This window comes from Canis lupus, chromosome 21 (assembly GCF_048164855.1).
Source record: "Canis lupus baileyi chromosome 21, mCanLup2.hap1, whole genome shotgun sequence".
Lineage (NCBI taxonomy): Eukaryota > Metazoa > Chordata > Mammalia > Carnivora > Canidae > Canis > Canis lupus.
This window is the reverse complement of record NC_132858.1, coordinates 21,582,692-21,603,637: the sequence shown is the minus strand read 5'-3', so window position 1 is coordinate 21,603,637 and position 20,946 is coordinate 21,582,692. Positions and strand designations below refer to the sequence as shown.

The following is a 20,946-nucleotide window of genomic DNA, read 5'->3' as shown; positions in this document are numbered from 1 at the left end:
ATTATAAGCATTTACCAGGTATGAAATTAGCATAGAGTGTTATATTATTTTCAAGTGTATAACATATTGATTCAACAATTCTGTATATTACTCAGTGCATCTGTCACCAAAGAACGTTACTATGTATTATTAACTGTATTTCCTTTTTTGTACTTTTCATCCTGTGACTTGTTTTATAACTAAAAGTTTATCCATTTGAATCTTTTTATTTATTTCACCCATACCCCCCACCCACCTCCCCTCTGGTAACCATCAATTTGTTTTCTGCATTTAAGAGCTTTTTTTTTAGATTCTGCTCATAAGTAAAATCTTTTTTTTTTTTTTAAGATTTTACTCATTTATTTATGAGAGACACAGAAAGAGAGGCAGAGATACAGGCAGAGGGAGGAGAAGCAGGCTCCATGCAGGAGCCCGATATGGGACTCGATCCCAGGAATCCAGGATGAGGTCCTGAGCCAAAGGCAAACACCCAACCACTGAGCGACCCCTGCGTCCCTGCCTGTCAGTAAAATCTTATGGTCTTTGTCTTTCTCTGTCTCACTTATTTCACTAAGCATAATACTTTGTAGGTCCATCCATATTGTCAAAAATGGCAAGATCTCATTCTTTTCTATGGATGAGTGATATTCCGTTATATATATGCCACGTCTTCTTTATCCATCTGTCAGTGGACACTTACATTGCTTCTATGTCTTGGCTATTAAAAATAATGCTGCAATAAATACAGGGGTGCATGTATTTTTTTAATTAGTGTTTTCCTTCTCTTTGGGTAAATAGTAGTGGAATTACTGGATCATCTGGCTTTTCTATTTTTAATTTTTTGAGGAATCTCCATACTCTCTTCCACAGTAGCTGCACTAATTTACATTCCCCATCAACAGTGGACAAGGTTCCAATTACTCCACATCCTTGCTAACACTTTTTATTTCTTATCTTTCTGATACTAGTCATTATGACAAATATAAGGTGGTATCTTATTGTGTTTTGACTTGCATTTCCCTGATGATTAGTGATACTGAGCATCTTTTCATGTGTCTGTTGGCCATCTGGATGGCCTTTGGGAAAATGTCTATTCAACTCCTCTGCCCATTTTTAAATTCGATTGTTCAGTATTGCATTGTGTAAGCTGTTTACATATTTTGGATATTGACTCCTTATTGGTTATATCATTTGCAAACATTTCCCTTTCAGTAGGTTGTCTTTTCATTTTGTTGATGGTTTCCTTTGCTGTGTAGCAGCTTATTTTGGTGTAATCCCATCAGGCTTCCTGCATGGAGCCTGCTTCTCCCTCTGCCTATGTCTCTGCCTCTCTCTCTGCATCTCTTATGAATAAATAAATAAAATCTTAAAAAATATATTTTAGTGTAATCCTGTATCACATTTTCCTTTGTATAAAGTATTATGATCTCAGCATTGGATGTTTTACAAATATCAGTGATTTCACAATCTTAATGATGAATTCTAGAAAAATTCGAGTGAAAGCAACAGTTTTACACTAAATGATGGCATATAACAAATCTAGGCTATTGCTGGGAGAAAGGGGTAGTCACAGTTCTGAAGTGAGCTTTGCAATTAGATTCTTATGAGTCAGTGGTAGTAAACAAGTTCAAGGAATATTTCAAATAATTATTCAATAAGAGATACATTCTGTCTTATATTTCTTTTTTTCCTTTTTTAAAAAAAGTTTATTTAGGTAATCTGTACACCCAATGTGGGCTTGAATTTATGACCCCGAGATCGAGTCGTATATTCCTCCAACTGAGCTGGCCAGGTGCTCCTGTCTTATATTTCTATTTATCTTAAGAAATACATGTGTGTGAGAATACATATACATATATGTAATATATGAACCTATATATATTTATGTACGTATGTTAGATGGACATAACTTTCTCATACAGAGCTAGAATTAAGTAATAAGATCCTTGTTCTTTATAATTTGAATTAGCATAATTCTGTGGGTAAGAGATGGGCTTAGAAAGGTGTGTCTGGGCAGCTCTTACTGCCATAGGTCCTGTCCCTGTGCTTTTATAAAACCACCAAAAAAAAAAAAAAAAAAAGAAAGAAAGAAAAGAAAAGAAAGGTGTGTTTGCTCCTTTTTTTTTTTTTTTTTAATCCATGAGAGACGCACAGAGAAAGGCAGAGACATGGGCAGAGGGAGAAGCAGGCTCCCTACGGGGAGCCTGATGAAGGACTCGATCCCAGGACCCTGGGATCACGACCTGAGCTGAAGGCAGATGCTCAAGCACTGAGCCACCCAGGTGCTCGTGTTTGCTCCTTCTAAACCTAGCTCTCACCAATATGTTAGATTTAGGGCAAATTATCCTTCTATGCCTTAGTTTGATTGCTACAAAGTGAACAAAGTAGGGTTTGCCTCTGACCTTTTGGAGAGAATGAAAATAAGGGCAAAGTGCAAAGTTCTATGAGAAAATAGTCCTTATGTAAAATCAAGGTATGACTAATGGTAAATTTTTTTTAAAGTAATCTCTACACCCAAAGTGGGACTTGAACTCATGGCCTCAAGATCAAGAGTTGTATACGCTACCTACTGAGCCAGCCCCATAGTGGTAAAATTTTTATAGGTCCTATAGGTGGCTTTGCTGGGGTGCCTGGCTGGCTCAGTCAGTGGAATGTGTGACTCTTGATCCCGGGTTGTGAGTTCAAGCCTCATGTTTAAAAAATCTTTAAAAAAATAAAATAATAAAATTAAAAGACCACTTTCCCTAATTATATCTAAATGTTGCTAGATAATTTCTTTGTGACGAGCAGCTGAAGAGACCCCAAAATCTAGAAGGATAAAGTGTTTGGCAGTCTAATGAGTAAGGTCTTGCTTACATCTGCCTTAAGATCATGTTGTCTTAAGAGACAGAAACACACATGTAATGATTATGCTTTCTAAACATTTAATTGGAAAGAATTACCAAATACGTGTGGGTTTTAGTCTCACTTCCGTAAAAATTATAAAAGAAAATACAATTTTACAAACGGTCTTAAATAATAGGAAAATATAATGCCTATCAAAACAAAAAGAACAGAATTTTCTCTTATTTCTCAGGCATATGTTATTTCTTGAGTTCCTGCAAAGAGAAAACAAATCCACATCCACATCCACACCCATTCACATAAATGTGTGCAAACATACTCACTCCAGAGGTTTATAGCTTATATTCTATTACATTGTTAAGGAGGACTGGTCATATATACAATTAGAAGAAGAGACAAAGTATACGTTCAAATTATTACTTATGGTGTTTTGTGTTGCTGATAACTTTAGTTAGTATTATTTTAATAGCAGAAAAGTAAACTAATTTTTTCTAGGTTCTTGAACTATTATTTATAAACATCAACAGAGTTTCAAGATAAAGAATTACATGTAGTTATATATAGATAATTTAGCAATGACAAAGGATGTGTCTACTCATCAGTAGCATGGGCAACTTTATCAAGTTCTAGTCACTCCTAGATTTGAAGACTATGTATTTGATAGTATAACAACCCTTGCAAATCCTTGCCATTGCAACTCTGTACCTTCTGAAGACCTAACTCTGCATCAAGTGATTTTTAAAAATTACTTACTCCACTCCATAACAAAACATGAGTGATAGTAATTGTTAACAACTAAAACCTACAAAATGTGGTGAATGCTATGCAATAATTTAAAATGTAAAACCAAGTGATTATATTAAGGCCACCAGTTTATATTGAAGTGTCCAATTTTGTGAAGTATTTCCAATCAAAAAGAAATAAAGAGTGGGTCCACTATCCTGACCTTGGATAATCTGATGATCAGAAATTCTTTTTTTATATTCAACACGAGAAATCTGCAACCTTTATTTGTACAAAAGATAGTTCACCAGTTCTAGCTATGGCATCTGTAACACAGATTTTCTGCACCATTAAAATAAACAAAAAAGTGGTCTCTTCTTTACTGCAAGGGTAAAGTTTCTTATCAAGCTGATAATGATCAAGTTCAGATCCAAGATACCAACAGAACTGCTGTGGTGCTTATTCTTTCTTCACTCCTTGCAGTTTGTCATAAATGGCTGAAATGACATGTCTCTGTGGTTCATGGAAAAATGAACCATTCAAATAACATGAATCTCCCATACCACCATGGTGGGCCTAGTGAGATGGGAGTGACATAGACTTTTTAAACACTCTAAACTCTTTTGCTGGCCCAGGGTATGGTGGTGGCGGGGAAACATTGTGTTTTCTGGTGAGTGCCATTGCCTGTTCATAGGAGGGTAATCCCGTGTCCTCCACTGAAAGTGGTGATGGATTCAAGGCAGCCTCCTCAGGTCTTCTGAAAATGATGGAGGGAGTGTGCCTTCTTACATAGGTAGCTGAAGAACTAAATGGAGACACAGCATTTAGGTCTAGAAAGGCAGCATTTTTAGGCTAAAATGGCAATATTAAAAAAAAACCCAACTGACTTTTGATAAAAGTTGAACCCAGTTTATTAATATAACATCATTTTTATTTTACCCATAGACTCTGAAAAAGTCTTGGTATGGTGGAAAGGTCAAGAGCTTGGGGGTCAGACATGGATATGAAACTGGATCTTCTTGTTTCATAGCAGTGTGGCCAAAGGCAAGTTATTTGTTTCCTTCACAGTAAAATGAGGTCAATAATAGCTACCTCAACAGAGTTGTTTTGTGTGTAGCAGAAAGATGTATGTCAAGTACCTAAGCAGTGTCTGGAACACTATGACAAAGACTCAGAACATGCTAATTCCCTTTTTCTCCCACTTCTGAATGAGAACTTTCTCAAAATACAGTGTGAAACCAAATCCTTTCTTGTCAAAAGGTAGCATTACTCCAAGCCAAGGAGACTGATGTCACAGAGATCATCACGAAGCTGTAGGCTTCAGCTCAGGTCATGATATTGAGGTGTGTCTCTCGTCTCTGTTTCCCCTGCAGTCCTGCTGCCTGGGCCTTCTCTCCTAAATAGCACCTCTATCATGTCCCTCGTCTCTGCAAAAGTCTAACCTGCAGCCTACTTTCCACTAAGTCAACTCCCATAACTCCTTTTAAAAGCCTCCCTTATTCTGGCCTCTCCATATTTTTCACAGCTCTCTGCTCTTGCAAGGTAGCCTCCCTACACTTCTCTATATGTGCAAGGAATTCTGTGTCCTGCCTCTGTGCTTTCACTGCTGTTGTTTGCTTTCTCAGATTATTGGCTTTTCACCACTCCATTGACCTAAGGCCAATAATTAAAAAAATATATGGCCTAGTTCAAGTTCCACCGTTTTCACAAAACTCTGTCAGCTATATTAGCCAATGAAAATCGAAATGCAACATTGGGTCTGGTGTTTTGAGCCTGTGTTTTCCCTTCTCATTATTGAATTATGAATTATAATTTAAACATTAGTAAATTGATCTGTTTGGACTCTAAAGTTGGCTGTCTATGAAGCACTTATGTATAAATTAAGCTCCTAGAACTATGGCTAATAAGGTAATTAAAATTCATAAGTAATCTCCAACTTCTCGTCAATATTTACAATATTCTTCCCGACAAGAGACAGGCAGACTCAAAATACTGTAAACTTTTCCAAACTAAGGCAGTCACTTTGCACCTTAGTACACCTTTTCCTTGGAGGCAATCATGAGATATGAAACTGGAGGAAAGGAAAGAGGATGACTGCAGAGAGAAGTGAAGAAGATCTGTGTAAATCTAGGAACTGGACAGTCAGCCCTTCAATAGCTGAGGGGTGACGAAGAGCATCCATCACAAGTTTACTTAGAGGGCTCAACACAATTCCTCCTCTGTCAGAAATCTGGAGCGGGTTTCTGGTAGGCTAGTCACTTGCCACGTTCATTAGTTTATGATGAAAAGTTCTGTTTGTTTGTTTATAGAGAACAGGAGAGACAGATGTTTTATTTGAACAAATAAACTTTTCCGTGTTGACTTCTAAATTTCAGATACAGAAACAATATTATAATTGCATTAAAGTTATTAAATAATCTACATGGTGATTTCTTACATACATCTTAAATGATTGATATCAGAAAGTAGGCACCAAAAACAACTCAAATAAACTAACATCATACTATGCCTATTTTCTTCCATAAAATATAGGAACCAAGAAATGAAAAGATTGTTTCCCATTTCTTGGCTTGTTTTGACAGAGGAATGAGACAGAAAATGATCTTATTTTTTACTCTTTTCTTTCTCAAATATTTCATCACCCTTCCCCCATTTTCAGACTTGCAAAATATATAGAAAGTGGACAAATAACTCTGCTAGAAGAATTTCTTGGGATAATAGATGAAAAGTACTCTAGTATTTGTTTAAAAGTTAATCCCAAAATAAGAGAATGTCTTACAAACCTAGTGTTCAATGTTCCCTAAAATCAAAGGGTTGCTCTGAGGATCAAAGTTAGATGATGGATGTAAAAATGATCTGTGATCTGTACAGTATTATACTGTACTGACATTAAGTAAGTATCACTAATCTTGCTTTTATTTATTTTTTATTTTTATTATTATTTTTTTTAAATCTTGCTTTTAAAATAAGAGATATTCAGGGATGCCTGGGTGGCTCAGGAGGTGAAGCAGCCCACTGCAGGCTTCAGCTCAGGTCATGATATTGAGATTGTGAGATCAACTCCACAGGTAGGCTCTGCACTCAGCCTGGAGTCTGCTTAGGATTCTCTCTTTCCCTCTCCTTCTACCCCTCCCCCTGCTCTCATTCTCTCTCCAAAATAAATAATTAATAATAATTATTAATAATAAATAATTAATAATTAATAACAAATAATAATAAATATAAATATAAATAATAAATAATAATAAATAATTCTACCCCTCCCCCTGCTCTCATTCTCTCTCCAAAATAAATAATTAATAATAATTCTAAAAAAATTTTAGAATAAAATAAGAGATATCCAGAGTTTTAAAATTTTACAGTAACATACACAGAAAATATATCTAATAAAACTATTTTGCTCCCTGTACCTTTGAATTCTGCTTCTAACCTTCAGCAGGGAAGAAGCTAGAAGTTTTCAGACAAAAAAGGCCTAAGGTAAGGAGATGTAGTGGTGCAGAAAAGTAGAAAAATGCAGAAAAATGAAGAGAAGAGAGAAGAAAATGCCATGCAGGAGGACACTGAATAATGGCTGTGCTATCACAGACCTTGAGCACAATTATTATTTATTTAAGATTTTATTAATTTATTAATGAGAGACACACAGAGAGAGGCAGAGACACAAGCAGAGGGAGAAGCAGGCTCCCTGCAGGGAGCCTGATGTAGGACTCCATCCTAGGACCCCAGGATCATGACCTGAGCCAAAGGCAGATGCTCAACCACTGAGCCAACCAGGTGTCGCTTGAGTACAATTCTTAAACATGAGAGTATACATGAACTTTTTTGGGAAGACATTATAAATGGGGAGGAAAAGAAAGATAAAAGGCAAGAAGAGTCTCCAAAGACAAATTTTGCCTAGATTTTCATTAGTTTGGGAGTTTCCAGGACTTCCTCCCCTACTTATAGAGAAAGCCACACTGAATAAAATTTTAGTCAAAAGTCCTAGAAAAAAAAAAAGTCCTAGAAAAATAGAAAGACCTTGCTCATTTCCTATCTGTTCAATAAGGGAAGTTTTTTTTATTTTTTATTTTTTTCAATAAGGGAAGTTAATAAAAGTGTCTCAGCTTAAAAGATGGTGGCTTATGAAAAATTAAGCAAGTTCTTCCTTACTTTCTCTCATTTCTCAGATTTTTTTAAAAATATTTTATTTATTTATTCATGATAGGCACACAGAGAGAGGCAGAGACAGAAGCAGGCTCCATGCAGGGAGCCCGATGTGGGACTCGATCCCGGGACTTTAGGATCATGCCTGGACCGAAGGCAGGTGCCAAACCGCTGAGCCACCCAGGGATCCCCATCATTTCTCAGATTTTTGCAGGATTTACAGAGGTCTCTGACAAACTGCTTTGTCTATGCCCACAGGTCATGTTAATGCCTCAGGAAGCTGTTCAGGAATTCTAGCTTGGGTATAGAATTACAATTTATGTTGCCCCTGTCCTCTGCCCTCTTTCTGGCATGTCTTCTTTCTGCACCTTGCTGTGGGTACCCTTTAATGCTCTGTCCTTTTCCATCTGTCCTTACATCACCCTCAGAGAACTTGCCTACTCTCATGGCTTCATGGTACCCATGGATTTAGTTTTATCCTCCAATAGATGAATCCTAATTCCACATCTGTTGCCCTAAACTCTCAATTTACAATAAAGAAAAATTTTGTAGTGGTAAAATACATATAACATAAAATTTACCATTTTAACTATTTTTAAGTATATGACTCAGTGGTATTAATTATATTCACAATGTTATGCAATCATCACCACTGTTTCCATAATCCTTTTGTCACTTGGTCACCATCATGAGCTTTTCTCATGATTGATTTGAAAGTGTGAATAGAGATATGTAAGCATCAATTTCGAATACTGTTTAGCACCTGGCACTTTTTTTGAATAAGGTTACTTATACACTTACTCATCTGTACTTACTGAGAAGATAATAGAGATAATAGAGAATAACTTTTTATTTTAATGAGGATGTTGAGGTTCTATTGTCCAAATAATATGGCTTTTATGAATCCTAATCAAGCTTTATTAATGTGCTATTATCTTTAAGTGGCAACCATTTTATTTCATTCATTTTTATCTAAAGTACCAATAAAAATGGCTGAATTTATTTTATTTTATTTTATTTAAAACTGCCTTTTTTTAAAGATTTTATTTATTCATTCATTCATGAAAAACACAGAGAGAGAGGCAGAGACATAGGCAAAGGGAGAAGCAGGCCCCATGCAGGAAGTCCAATGTGGAACTCCATCCCAGGACTCCAGGATCATGCCCTGGGCCAAAGGCAGGCGCTAAACCACTGAGCCACCCAGGGATCCCAAAATAGTTGAATTTAAAAGCCAGTTACATTGTTTCTATTTGGGTAGCTACATGGCTGGATCTGCTAAGACTGTGACTCAGTAAATGATGGGACTTTCTGCCTCTGGAAACAAAGTAGGGACACTGGCATCTACTCTCTGCTTAGAAAGGAGTATTAAAAAATCAAGCTGACGCTTGTGAATCCTCTTGTATTCTTTTGAAGGATTTTAGGAATTGCATCATTTTGTTGTTTATGTGTGAAATCGGGCAATCAAACAAATGTCACAGACCGGCAGAGCCTGGAGAGACAATGACAACTAAATGCCATGTGGTATCTTAAGTGGGTCCTGGAGCAGAAGAAAGACACGAATGGCAAAATTGGTGAAATCTTAATAAGGTCTGGAGTTTAGTTAATAGTAACGTACCAAAAAAAAAAAAAAAAAAAAAAAAAAAAAAGAAGTAACGTGCCAGTGTTAGTTGGTTTGTTTAACGAATGTACTATGATATATGAGATATTAACAAGGAGAGAAAATGGGTGAAGGATGGGATCTTTGTGTGATCTTTGCACCTTCCTGTATATCCAAAATTATTTCAAAATAAAATGTTTATTTTTAAAAATAGGCAGCCATTTTTATCCATTTAAATATAACAATATAGAATGTACAATAGTAAAATAAATATTTTTACTTGGTACTTACCTGGGATATTGTTGCCTGTTACACTTGGTGATACAAAGATAGTAACCAAGTAATCCAAAAATAACCAAAAATACTCCAGCAGCAATTAATCCAGTCAGAAGGCCCATGACATCAATTTTCTCTCTGTTGGCATCTTAAGAGAAATCAACAAAATAACGTAGCTATATCAACTGAAAAGCACTTCCTATGATTTCAATAGATTTATTTATTTAAAGATTTTTGTCACACAGAGAGAGAGAGAGAGAGGCAGAGACACAGGCAGAGGGAGAAGCAGGCTCCATGCAGGGAGCCCGATGTGGGACTCGATCCCGGGTCTCCAGGATCATGCCCTGGGCCAAAGGCAGGCGCCAAACCGCTGCACCACCCAGGGATCCCTATTTAAATATTTTATTTATTTTATTTGAGAGAGAAGGAATACAGGAACTGGGAGAGGCGCAGAGGGAGGAGACTCCCCACTAAGCAGGAACCTGACGTGGGGGTTGATCCCAGAATCCCAGGATCATGACCTAAGCCAAAGGCAGACGCTCAACTAACTGAGCCACCTCGATGCCTCTGATTTCAATAAATTTAACACTTGATCTAAGCATACTATTAAGAATCTAATAATATTGATTTTTTAAAAAAGATTTATTTATTTTATGATAGACATAGAGAGAGAGAGAGACTGAGACAGAGACACAGGAGGAGGGAGAAGCAGGCTCCATGCCGGGAGCCCGACGTGGGACTCGATCCTGGGACTCGATCCTGCGACTCCAGGATTGCACCCTGGGCCAAAGTCAGGCACCAAACTGCTGAGCCACCCAGGGATCCCCTAATATTGATTTCTTTACAAAGTCTTTCTGCTAGCAGCCAAAATTTGTAAATAACACTTTCTAAAAGCCTTGGTTATAGTTTTATTTACTGTAAATAGGTCATATTAAATGGATAGCATTCAAGACTAAACATATTCTGGGGTCCTGGTTGGCTTAGTCAGAAAGGCACACAATTCTGACCTCAGGATCATGAGTTTGAGCCCCATGTTGGGTGTAGAGACACTAAAAAAAAAAAAAAAGACTATACATATTCTTTGTTCAACTAGGCACATTTGGTATTAAACACACAGATAAACATACTAAGCAACACTAGCATAGCAAGATGATAAAGTCTCCTCTAGCTGGGGCTGTATCTGAGGGGAATGAAGGAAGAGCTGGCAAAAAAGACCTGACTGAAAAAGCAGCTAGAGATGATAATACAGATAATATAAAGGATCTCCCCTCTATAGAACTTATCTAATTCTAACACTCTTCATTTACTTAGTAGCAGAAGTATTCCATTTACTTGTAATGGTAAAAAAAAAAATTAAAATAGCTTACTACTTGGAACTAAAGGAGTCCTACTTTTATTCTGTGCAAGTCTTGACTTAGCTGAGTTGTTTAAAACACCTTTAAGCCTATTATCTCATTTCCCTAGTATCTCACCAAACTTGATTTTCAGTGTATAAAGATGAATGTGGCTTCCTCTGTCTTAGATAGCCCAGTGTATAATTGAGAAATCATCCCTGGATTTACAAGGCACATATGTTGAGCAATAGCCAAACTCAAATAATAAAACTAAAATGTATTATAATAGAGAGAGGGCGGGAAAAACATTCAATTTCATCAATTCTTGCCTTACCTGATTTTGTGGTTGGTCCTTTGACGGAATATTTCTGCCAGAATGCCATCTAAGAGAAAGGTACATTTTCCAAGTTTATTTCATTGTTTTGTTTTGTTTTGAAAGATTTTATTTATTTATCCATGAGAGACACAGAGGCAGAGACACAGGTAGAGGGAGAAGCAGGCTCCCTGTGGGGAGCCCAATGCGGGACTTGATCCCAGGACTCTGGGATCACTTCCTGAGCCAAAGGCAGATGTTCAACCATTGAGCCACCCAGGCATCCCTATTTCACTGTTTTATCATCATTTGATCCCAATGACCCGGACTGGGAAGGTAAATTCTTGGCATGTGCGACAGGTAGTATACTAGTTTATTCAAGCTGGAGGACTTGACTCACTCTAATTAAAGCATTACCACCCATCACTGTTTCTCAGGAACTGGTCAGGGGATTGTTGCCAGCTCCAGCTCTCTGCTACTGTACTCTGCCATTCTCTTCACCTGCTCAGGGTATCTGCTCAGGTATCAGACGAGACTCTTGCATTAGAGAGTCAGTGACAGCACCAAAGGTGCGGAAGCAGTAGACCCATTACCAAGTTTGAAAAGGAGCCTGAATTTTTCTACGCAAAGTGGGCCCTCGGTTTGCTAGGAGATTTTATTGAAAGGGATTGATCTGGGGAAAAGACATCCCTAAGACTCTTCAAGTTCAGTGTTACTTGAGAGAATGAAGCAGATGGGAAGGAACTACAATACAATTATAAAAAGGGTTTGCAAAAAACAGGATAAGATTTCAACAGGCACAACTACAAATCTAGACTTTGTTTTCCTTCTCTAGCCAATGTGGCAGCTGTCAGCAGGGAATGAGAGGCTGGGCACAATTTGGGGAGAAAAAAAAGCTAAGCCCCATTAATACCTGCATGTGAAGGATACCTAGAGTTCCCTGTTCTTATTGACCAAAGAGTAAAGTGGAACACCTAAGGAAGAGAAAAAAGGAGCTCTGCTAATTTAATTTACAAAAGTAAAGAAGTTGGGTCACTTAACATTCTCTAAGAATATGCTAGACTATAATAGGAACTGTGCTGTTCGTTTGTTTTGTACTGTCTCAAGATTGGTAGACAGGATTTAATTACATTTCAAAGGAGAACTTCTAAAAATTTCTCCCTGCAATTACACAGATATATCAAACAATAAACTCCTGGATGCAGAGACTAGATAATTTGTATCTTCAGTCTCTGGCAGAGCACTTGGCACATAGTAGATTGAGAATAAGTACAGTAGTCAGAAAAGATAAAGTCACTGGTAGGAAAAATTGCACTCAGTCTAGAATGATTGAAGCTTGACTCGAGGACTAACTCAAATAATATCCTAAAATTTAATTCGCTCCAGTACTTGATTGTTCTTAAATACAATTAACATCACACACACAAAATCACAACACAATCGATAATCTGCTAACTACTCTAAGTCCATTTAATTAAGTATAAAGCCAAGTATAAATAGGTTAATAAGCATTTTAAGGAAGTAGAAAGGGATAACAGGTATAAAATCTCGATTTTATTTAAAGCATAAAATCTCTGATGACTGAAAGTGCCATTTTCTTAAGTATGGTTTAATAAATTTCCAGCCAATTGACATTGTCAACCAAATTACCGTTTTATCTTCATCCACAAAAATCTCTCTGGCTTCTTCATAATTGCAAAGTTCTTCTTCGCACTCTCTTTCTAGGTCACCGGGCGTGAAGAGCTCCAAATCAAATCTATTATATAGCAGGTGTCTATGTATGAAAAGGTTTGCTTCTTCTTTTGCTGTGAAGACTAATAAAGAAACAGGTTTCAAAGGCTGATAAAATAGAGAACACTTCTGTTTTAATTATGGAAAAAGTGAATGTAAGATTGATGTAAAATACCAAACTTTTTTGTATGCTTTTAAATTCTTTTAAAAAAGATTTTATTTATTTGAGAGAGAGAAAAAGAGCACAAGCAGAGGGAGAAGCAGACTCCTTGCTGAGCAGGGAGCCAGGACCCTGAGATCAGGACCTGAGCCGAAGGCAGCTGCTTAACTGACTGAGCCACCCAGGTGCCCTTGTATGATTTTAAATTCTGATGATAAGAAATGTCATCAGTAAAAAAAAAAAAAAAAGAAAGAAATGTCATCAGTAAAAGCAATGTCTGCTAAATATGAAATACAAATATTAGCATAAGTCCATAAAATACTTGTCCTGGTTATGTCCAAAATTATTAGCATAAATGAAAATTATTTAAATATCACTTTTCCCTAGACTCTTCTACTTCAAAGCATTGGCTCTTGGGGCACCTGGGTGGCTCAGTCAGTTAAGTGTCTGCCTTTGGCTCAGGTCATGAGCCTGGGGTCCTGGGATCAAGCCCTATACTGGGCTCCCTGCTCAGCAGGTAGTCTGCTTCTCCCTCTGGCGCTCCTCATGCTCTGCTCTTTCTTTCCCTCAAATAAAAAAGAAAATCTAAAAAAAAATAATAATAAAGGGTTGGCTCTCTATTATCTTGACTGAGAAAAATCAGTCTGGTGTAATGGACAGAGTATTAGACTAAGAGAAGACAGAGATCCTTGGTTGTGATTTGACTTAGCTCTCAGTTGTTCATCTGTGATAAATCACTAACATCTCTGTGTTGCCATTTCCTCATTTGTAAAATTAGAAAATAAACAATTACTAAGATCTCCTTATGTTTTAAAATTGTTAATTAATACATTTATGTTAAAAATTTTAGAGCAAGTTTATCCTAAAAATTTCTAAAATTTTAAACTTCTAAGTTCGCAAAATTATAAGGTAATTATAAGGTTAATTAAGAGACATTCAGCCCCTCCTAAAGAAATAACTCTCCTTCTCTACTCATCCCCTGAATAGGTGTCTACAATGCTTTATAAGACACCCTCTACCTTTTCCAGGAACGTAAATAGTAAACACGATAGAGTTACACACAGGTTAACGCAAAACCAAAATATCCCACCATGGCAGTATTTTCAAAACCCACAAACTTTAAACTCATTCTAGTTGCACACAAAGAATGCTTAAGAAATCTTGTTCCAGGTCACATTACCGAGACTGGAATTCAGAAGCTCTGAAAACTACAACAAATGCTTAAAAGAATTTGGTATTTCACACTGCTAACCCGTACTATAAAGGAAGAATATATTAAAGTAGGCAACTGAAAGATAGCTCAGGACTGATGAGAGAGCATGGCCTGGAAGACTAATTCTGATTTGGGAATGACCTCAGGTTGGCCATTTATACTTAGCCCCTTGAGAACAGTCACATCTTGTCCAAGATATTTTTTTCCACTAGTCAATCGCCTTTCCAAACAGGTCTGAATCTCATAGAGCTGTTTTGTTCAAAACAGTAGCCACTAGGCTCATATGGCTATTGAGCACTTGAACAATGGCTAGTTTGAATTGAGATGTGCTATAAATGTAAAATATACACTGATTTGAAAGATTTAATAAAAAGATTATCTCAATGTATTGCTTATATTTGGAAATGATATTTTGGATATAATGGGTTAGATTAAATATGGTTATTAATATTAAATATTAAATAGTATATATATAATTTTACCAATTCTTTTTACCTTTTTAAAAAAATTATTTATTTTGAGAGAAAGAGAGAGAGAGAGAGAGCACAGGGGGTAGGGCAGAGAGAGAGGGAGAGATAGTCTCAAGCAGACTCTATGCTGAGGGTGAGCCGGATGTGGGGCTTGATGCCATGTCCTGAAATCAAGACCTGAGCTGAAACCAAGAGTCAGATGCTCAACGAACTGCATCACCCAAGTGCCCCTCTTTTTACTTTTTTAATGTGGCTGTTAGAAAATTTAAAACTATTTATGAGGTTTACATTATATTTCTATCAGCCTCCACTACCCCAGCATATACATTTCTATGTTATGAATAACATATATGAGCTATTTGAATCAAGGGGGAAGCTAGAATGCGATCACTGGTGATAGCTGTTTTAAGAACAGTGCAATGAACCAGTGTGATAAAATCTTTCTATTCTTTCTTCTCCCTTGTCATGTAGATTTTATGCTACCACCAAATGGAGACAAAATGAAAAAATTCCCAAGTCACCATTATCATTGGGATTCTCATAATGGCCCTCTAAGCGGTCACCTTGCTCCCCTATACTCTGTTCTTAACACGGTGTTCTAGCTACACTGGCTTCCAACGCACCTGGTTCTCTCCCGCCTTTGTATTTGCCGTTTCCCCTGAATAGAACTTTCTTCTTTCGGTTTGCTTTTTCACCTTCTTTAGTTCTTTTGTTCAATGTTACCTTAAAACCTCATCCCCCCAGCCCCGACCCACCTCTGGCACTCCCTGTCCCCTACTATACTTGGTTTTTCTCCATCACACTTGCCAGCATCTGGTGTTCCACCCATGTTACCACTTGTCACCACTCTGTTCCCCTTACTGGAAGAAAAAGTTCCATTAAAGACGGCATGTGGTGCCTGACACATACGAGGTGCTCAAAAAACTATTTACTGAATGAATGAATGAACTCAACTTTTCTACATTGGGAAGAAACTCTTGGACCTAAATTCTACTGGTTAGAGCAATTCATAGGTAGAGTCTGGTATTAGTTTGTTGTAGGTTTATTTTTATTTGTTTTTAGATTATTTATTTATTTATTCATGAGAGACACAGAGAGAGAGAGGCAGAGACACAGGCAGAGGGAGAGGCAGGCTCCCTGATGCGGGACTTGATCCCAGGACCCCGGGATCACGACCTAAGCCAAAAGCAGATGCTCAACTACTGAGCCACCCAGGCGCCCTGTTGTAGGTTTTCTTTTTTTCTTAGTTATTTATTTATGAGAGAGAGAGAGAGAGAGGCAGAGACACAATACAGGAAGAAGGAGAAGCAGGCTCCATGCCAGGAGCCCAACATGGGACTCGATCCTGGAACTCCAGGATCGCGCCCCAGGCCAAAGGCAGTCACTAAACCGCTGAGCCACCCAGGGATCCCTTGTTGTAGGTTTAAAATACTAAACTAGTGCTGAAGTAACTCATGGCCTGCCCCACTTAGCTATACTTACTATGTGAAATCTAATTTCAGAATGGAGAATTAGAAATCTGTTTCTGTTTTGCTACGTCTCAGTTACGCAAGATCTTTACATTTTATCGGCTAAGAAAGCAGTGCCAAATTTCTCATTGTTGGTCTTCCCTTCAAATAGGTTATTTGAGTTATAAAAATACTCTGTCCAATAGAACTACTTTCAACTTTCAACTACTCTCAAAGAGAGAATCATCATCATTTTTACTGTTCCTGAAATAATTATGCCAGTAAAAGTCTTCACTCCTGAATTAAATGTGCCCTCCAGGGGCTGCTGTTTGCCACTTGCCTGAGTGTGAAGGTTCTGATTCAGTCAGTGGTTGACGTTAGATCTTCGGTGCTTTGTTAAACTTTTGCCGGTCTCCCTTTTGATCTTAGATTATCTCTTTATTTCTATACTGTCCTTTGCTACTGGGATCCTAAGTAATTTGTTTGTTATCCAAAAAGGCAAACCTCCTTGTCCTGGAGCATCCTGAACTTCTCCCCTGGCCACTGCTGGAGAATGCACTGTTCTTAGTACTTTAGCATTTGCCTCAGGTTCTCCTCCCATTTCTATTTCTCCCATTTTAGGCCATCGTAAGAGGCTGTCTGTACATTTCACTATTTCTTTTCTTTTCTTTTTTTTTTTTTTTTTTATTCATAGAGACACAGCTAGAGAGAGAGGCAGAGGGAGAAGCAGGCACCATGCAGGGAGCCCGATGTGGGACTCGATCCCGGGTCTCCAGGATCACGCCCTGGGCTGCAGACGGCGCTAAACCGCTGCGCCACTGGGGCTGCCCACATTTCACTATTTCAAACCCACCAACCCAGATATTCCATTCTCTTCATTTTTCCTGACCCTCCATATTTCCTTTTTTTTTTTTTTAAGGTTTTATTTATTTATTCATGAGGGACACACAGAGAGAGGCAGAGACATAGGCAGAGGGAGAAGCAGGCTTCCTGTGGGGAGCCTGATGCAGGACTGGATCCCAGGACCCCAGAATCATGACCTGAGCCAAAGGCAGACCACTGAGCCACCCAGGCGGCCCTCCACATTTTCTAAATAAATTTCTTTTGAGTCACTTGAACTCTACCCTTGGGGTTTATCAGAATTTAGTTGAAGGTCCCTTATTTTCCTAGTTACTTTTCTTATCTCCACTTATTATGGGCTTCTGTGCCATACAACTCTTTGGAAATAGAGTTACTGCTACTCTGTTCTTGAGCTCTCTATTTCTACCTCCGTCCCAGAGCTTACGGAAATTAATTCTTTACACTTCACCCCCTCATCGGATGAAGAGGTCCTCCAGGGCAGGGATTACAGTCTTTCATTGTTATACCTCCAGTATTTAGATTAGGGCCTTGCACATAGTATGTATTAATAAAGAGATTACAAACTGAACAAATCAGCTTTTAAAATAGATAGGATTCCTCATTTACATTTCCCATAGATATTTCCAGCCTTCTGCACTCAAGTATGATCCCTGAATTCCTTCCATAGCTTGTGAGGTCCTTGAGAATCTCTTTTATGGCACACCTGGGTGGCTCAGTCAGCTGTGTTTGCCTTAGCTCAGGTCATGATCTCCGGGCCTTGGATCCAGCCCCACATTGGATTCCCTGCTCAGCAAGGAGTCTGCTTCTCCCTCTTTCTCTCTCAAATAAATAAATAAAATCTTTAAAAAAGAGACAGAGAGAATCAATGCCTTTTCTGTCTACATTATGTGAACGAATACACTCACCAGCATTCTGGGGATCAGCATCTGGTCCCACTGAGTATGGACCTTCAATCTTATATATGAGTGGACTTACACGTGTGATGTAATTTGGGAGGTCACCAGAAGGATCTCCTTCTTTTTTTTTTTTTTTAAGATTTTATTGATTTATTCATGAGAGATACAGAGATAGAGGCAGAGACAGAAGCAGGCTCCCCATGGGGAGCCCCATGCGGGACTCGATCCCGGACCCCGGGATCACGACCCAAACCAAAGGCAGATGCTCAACCACTGAGCCACCAGGTGCCCCAAAGGATCTCCTTCTAAAATCTCTCCCTATTCTCATTAGCTAGCTTATCCCACTGCCTAGAATTCTGCTATCACGGTTTGATTCCTTTGGTTCAGATACCTATTCCTTTGAGTTAAGATGTCTGTCTTAAAACACACATATGCACACCCTCCTGTAAGGTTTAATACACCAAGCTGTATTAATCATTAATAAGTTGTCCAGGACTATTAGTGTAACAGATCCTTCCCAGGTGAGAATGAGCTGAGAGTAGATCTGATAAAAAGGATTAAGATACAGGAATGTGTGGGGATAGAGAAGCACAATGACTAGGCAAGGAGAGGGATGCTGAAGCCAAAGCCAATTTTTTTTTTTTTTCTTTTCTCGTTCTATTTTCTGGGTTAGACTTTTTTTTTAAGGTTAGACTTTTCTTTTAATGTAGGCAGGAACCAGTCTGTTTATGACTTGGAACCCACAAAGTATGAAATTCTAGGTTAGCAAGCCCCAAACCTAATCTTCCATAACCATCTGACTTTATCCAAATAACCAGAAAATTCGTTGTCCAAAAGGACTTCGGGGATCAATCTACTCCCCACCCCCATCATTTCTATAGGGGAAGAAATTCAAGCAGAAAGGGGTTAAGTAACTTAAGGGCGGGGGAGGGGGGGTCTCCTAGCAAGTCCAGACTGGATCCTGGAACTCCCTGTCCATCTTTCCAGGAAAAACAAGTAATTATGATCATTATCATTCCCACACAGCCTCATCCAGAAAAACGGCACTCACTGATTTTCAGAAGTTGAAATGGGTTTTCCATTCAGTGAACCACAAACCAGGTCTTAAAATACATGCTCATCAAAAGTAACTCACAGCAATAGATTTGTATAAATTGTACCTAACATAACCACAGCATTGCCAAATAGACCACAAATTCAACTAAAGGTATCTCAAGGCTTCTGTGATGGATGGGGGGCGTGCGATTGCAGAGCCTACACTTTCTGGTTGGACTTCTGCCGCAGGTGGCTCAGGTTTCCAGGTTGGGGGGGGGGGGGCCGGGAACCCGAGCCGGGCGTGCTCACCTTCTTCTCCCGCATGCCTGGACTCCTTGGGACTTCTTGTGCAATGAGGAAACGCGAAGCTAGCTGGGGGCAGTTGGCTGAGCAGAACCAGCAGGGTAAACATAGTCTGGTAACTGTCAAACCACCTAAAACAAAACAAAATAGCAACAAAAAAAAGGTCAAGAAAGCCCCTGGCTCAGCGCTCTGAGTTCCGGAGCGGCCTGAGTCACCGACCTGCTTGCTGCGCCCCGGCTCGCGGGTTTCGGTCGCCCGGCCCGGCCCGGAGAGCCCGGGAGCGCCTGGGCACGAGAGCCGCGCCCCGGACCCCGCCGCCGGCCGAGGGGGCACCTGCGGGCACCTGCGGGCACCTGCGGGCGACCCCCTCCGCCCTCCCATCCGGCGGGGCCGGGGCAGACCCCCCCCCCCGCCCCAGGAACCCGCCCCACCGGCCGCGGGCCCCGCACCTGCGGCTCCGGGCGCCTATGCTGCAGCAGCTCCCGGGCCGGAGCCCCGGCGTTGGGTTGTCCCTGCGGCCGCCGGGCCCCCTGAGTCGCGGCGACGGTCCCGGGAGCTGCTGGGGAAGCGCCCGGGGTCCGCGGACGGGCGCCTGGGCCCCCCGAGGGCGCGCGCGGAAGACGCAGCCCGGGTCCCGCAGGCCCCGCCGAGCACCTGGGCGCGCTCCTCCCCCGGGGCCCGGCCTACCTGGGGCGCGCGGCGGGCGGCAGGTGCTTCCCGCGCCCCGGGCCTCGGGCGGGTCCCGCCGCCAGTTCTGGCCCCGCCTCGGCGCGGGAGGCAGGGTTTGGACTCTCTCCACCCCGCGTTGCTGGGGAGTTGGGGGGTGGGGGGTATTTTCAGGGGTCAGGGCGAGGAGGAGGCCCCCGGCGCACCCTCGGGCTTTTCGCTCTGGGTTTCACTGGGCTCAGGGGTTACCTAAGTGGTTACCTTAGGTCAGGCGGTTCTCCAAGGGCGGTTTGGGGATGTGAACGGGACAGTCATCCGAGAACACACACGCTTCGTGAGTCCTAAGAAATGGGAGGTGACTTTAGAATCAATCGATACCATTTGGTTCCCAAAATGTGACCCGCCAGGTCTTGGGATGTCTCCAAGATCCTCTGAAGGGGTCTCCTAGGTCAAAACTATTTCCAGTGGGATAATAAGTCATGATTTGCCTTTTTTTTTTTTTTTTTTTTTTTTTTTTTTTGCGCTTTCATCGTCTCATGACTGTACAGTGGAAATTTCCAGGCCCATTTGACGTGAATGATGTCATCACTCTGCTAGTAGAACGGGCATTCTTGTGTTTTCTAGTATGCTCTATGGTAGCGGGCTTAAATAGCACTATGTGCATTTTTAAAAATATTTTATTTATTCATGAGAGACCGAGAGAGAGAGAAAGAGAGAGGCAGAGACACAGGCAGAGGGAGAAGCAGGCTCCATGCCGGAGCCCGACGTGGGACTCCATCCCAGGTCTCCAGGATCAGGCTCTGGGCTGAAGGCGGCGCTAAACTTCTAAGCCACCTGGGCTGCCCTCACTATGTACATTTTTATAGAGATTAATAAAATTTATATGTTCTCAGAACTTTTGTAATTAGCTGCCTTTGATCATTCCTGCCAGAATAGCCATGACCTTATTATCTT

General features: G+C 40.0%; 1 protein-coding gene across 3 annotated transcripts; it reads right to left on the bottom strand.

Annotated features, from left to right (window-relative positions):
* Positions 1-310: 310 nt before the first annotated feature.
* On the bottom strand, positions 311-20,331 carry PRRG4 (proline rich and Gla domain 4). Of its 3 annotated transcripts, none has more exons than XM_072791054.1 (6): positions 20,254-20,331; positions 19,333-19,457; positions 12,860-13,023; positions 11,231-11,279; positions 9,578-9,710; positions 311-4,351 (listed from the first exon to the last, which is right to left on the bottom strand). In XM_072791054.1, exons 2-6 carry the CDS (start codon positions 19,433-19,435, stop codon positions 4,123-4,125), a joined length of 678 nt encoding a protein of 225 aa, XP_072647155.1. In that variant the 5' UTR covers positions 19,436-19,457; positions 20,254-20,331; the 3' UTR covers positions 311-4,122. The 3 variants fall into 3 exon arrangements, with proteins under 3 accessions (XP_072647155.1, XP_072647153.1, XP_072647154.1); XM_072791052.1 differs by lacking the exon at positions 20,254-20,331 and adding an exon at positions 20,014-20,160; XM_072791053.1 differs by lacking the exon at positions 20,254-20,331 and adding an exon at positions 19,776-19,974.
* Positions 20,332-20,946: the final 615 nt, after the last annotated feature.

Coding starts and splice junctions, on each gene's coding strand:
- PRRG4 (XM_072791054.1), bottom strand. CDS start 19,435: ATGTTTACCCTGCTGGTTCTGCTCAGCCAACTGCCCCCAGCTAGCTTC. Junction 11,280..12,859: donor TTGTGGATGAAGATAAAACG/GTAATTTGGTTG, acceptor CCTTTCTCTTAG/ATGGCATTCTGGCAGAAATA. Junction 9,711..11,230: donor AGGACCAACCACAAAATCAG/GTAAGGCAAGAA, acceptor ATTTCTCTTAAG/ATGCCAACAGAGAGAAAATT.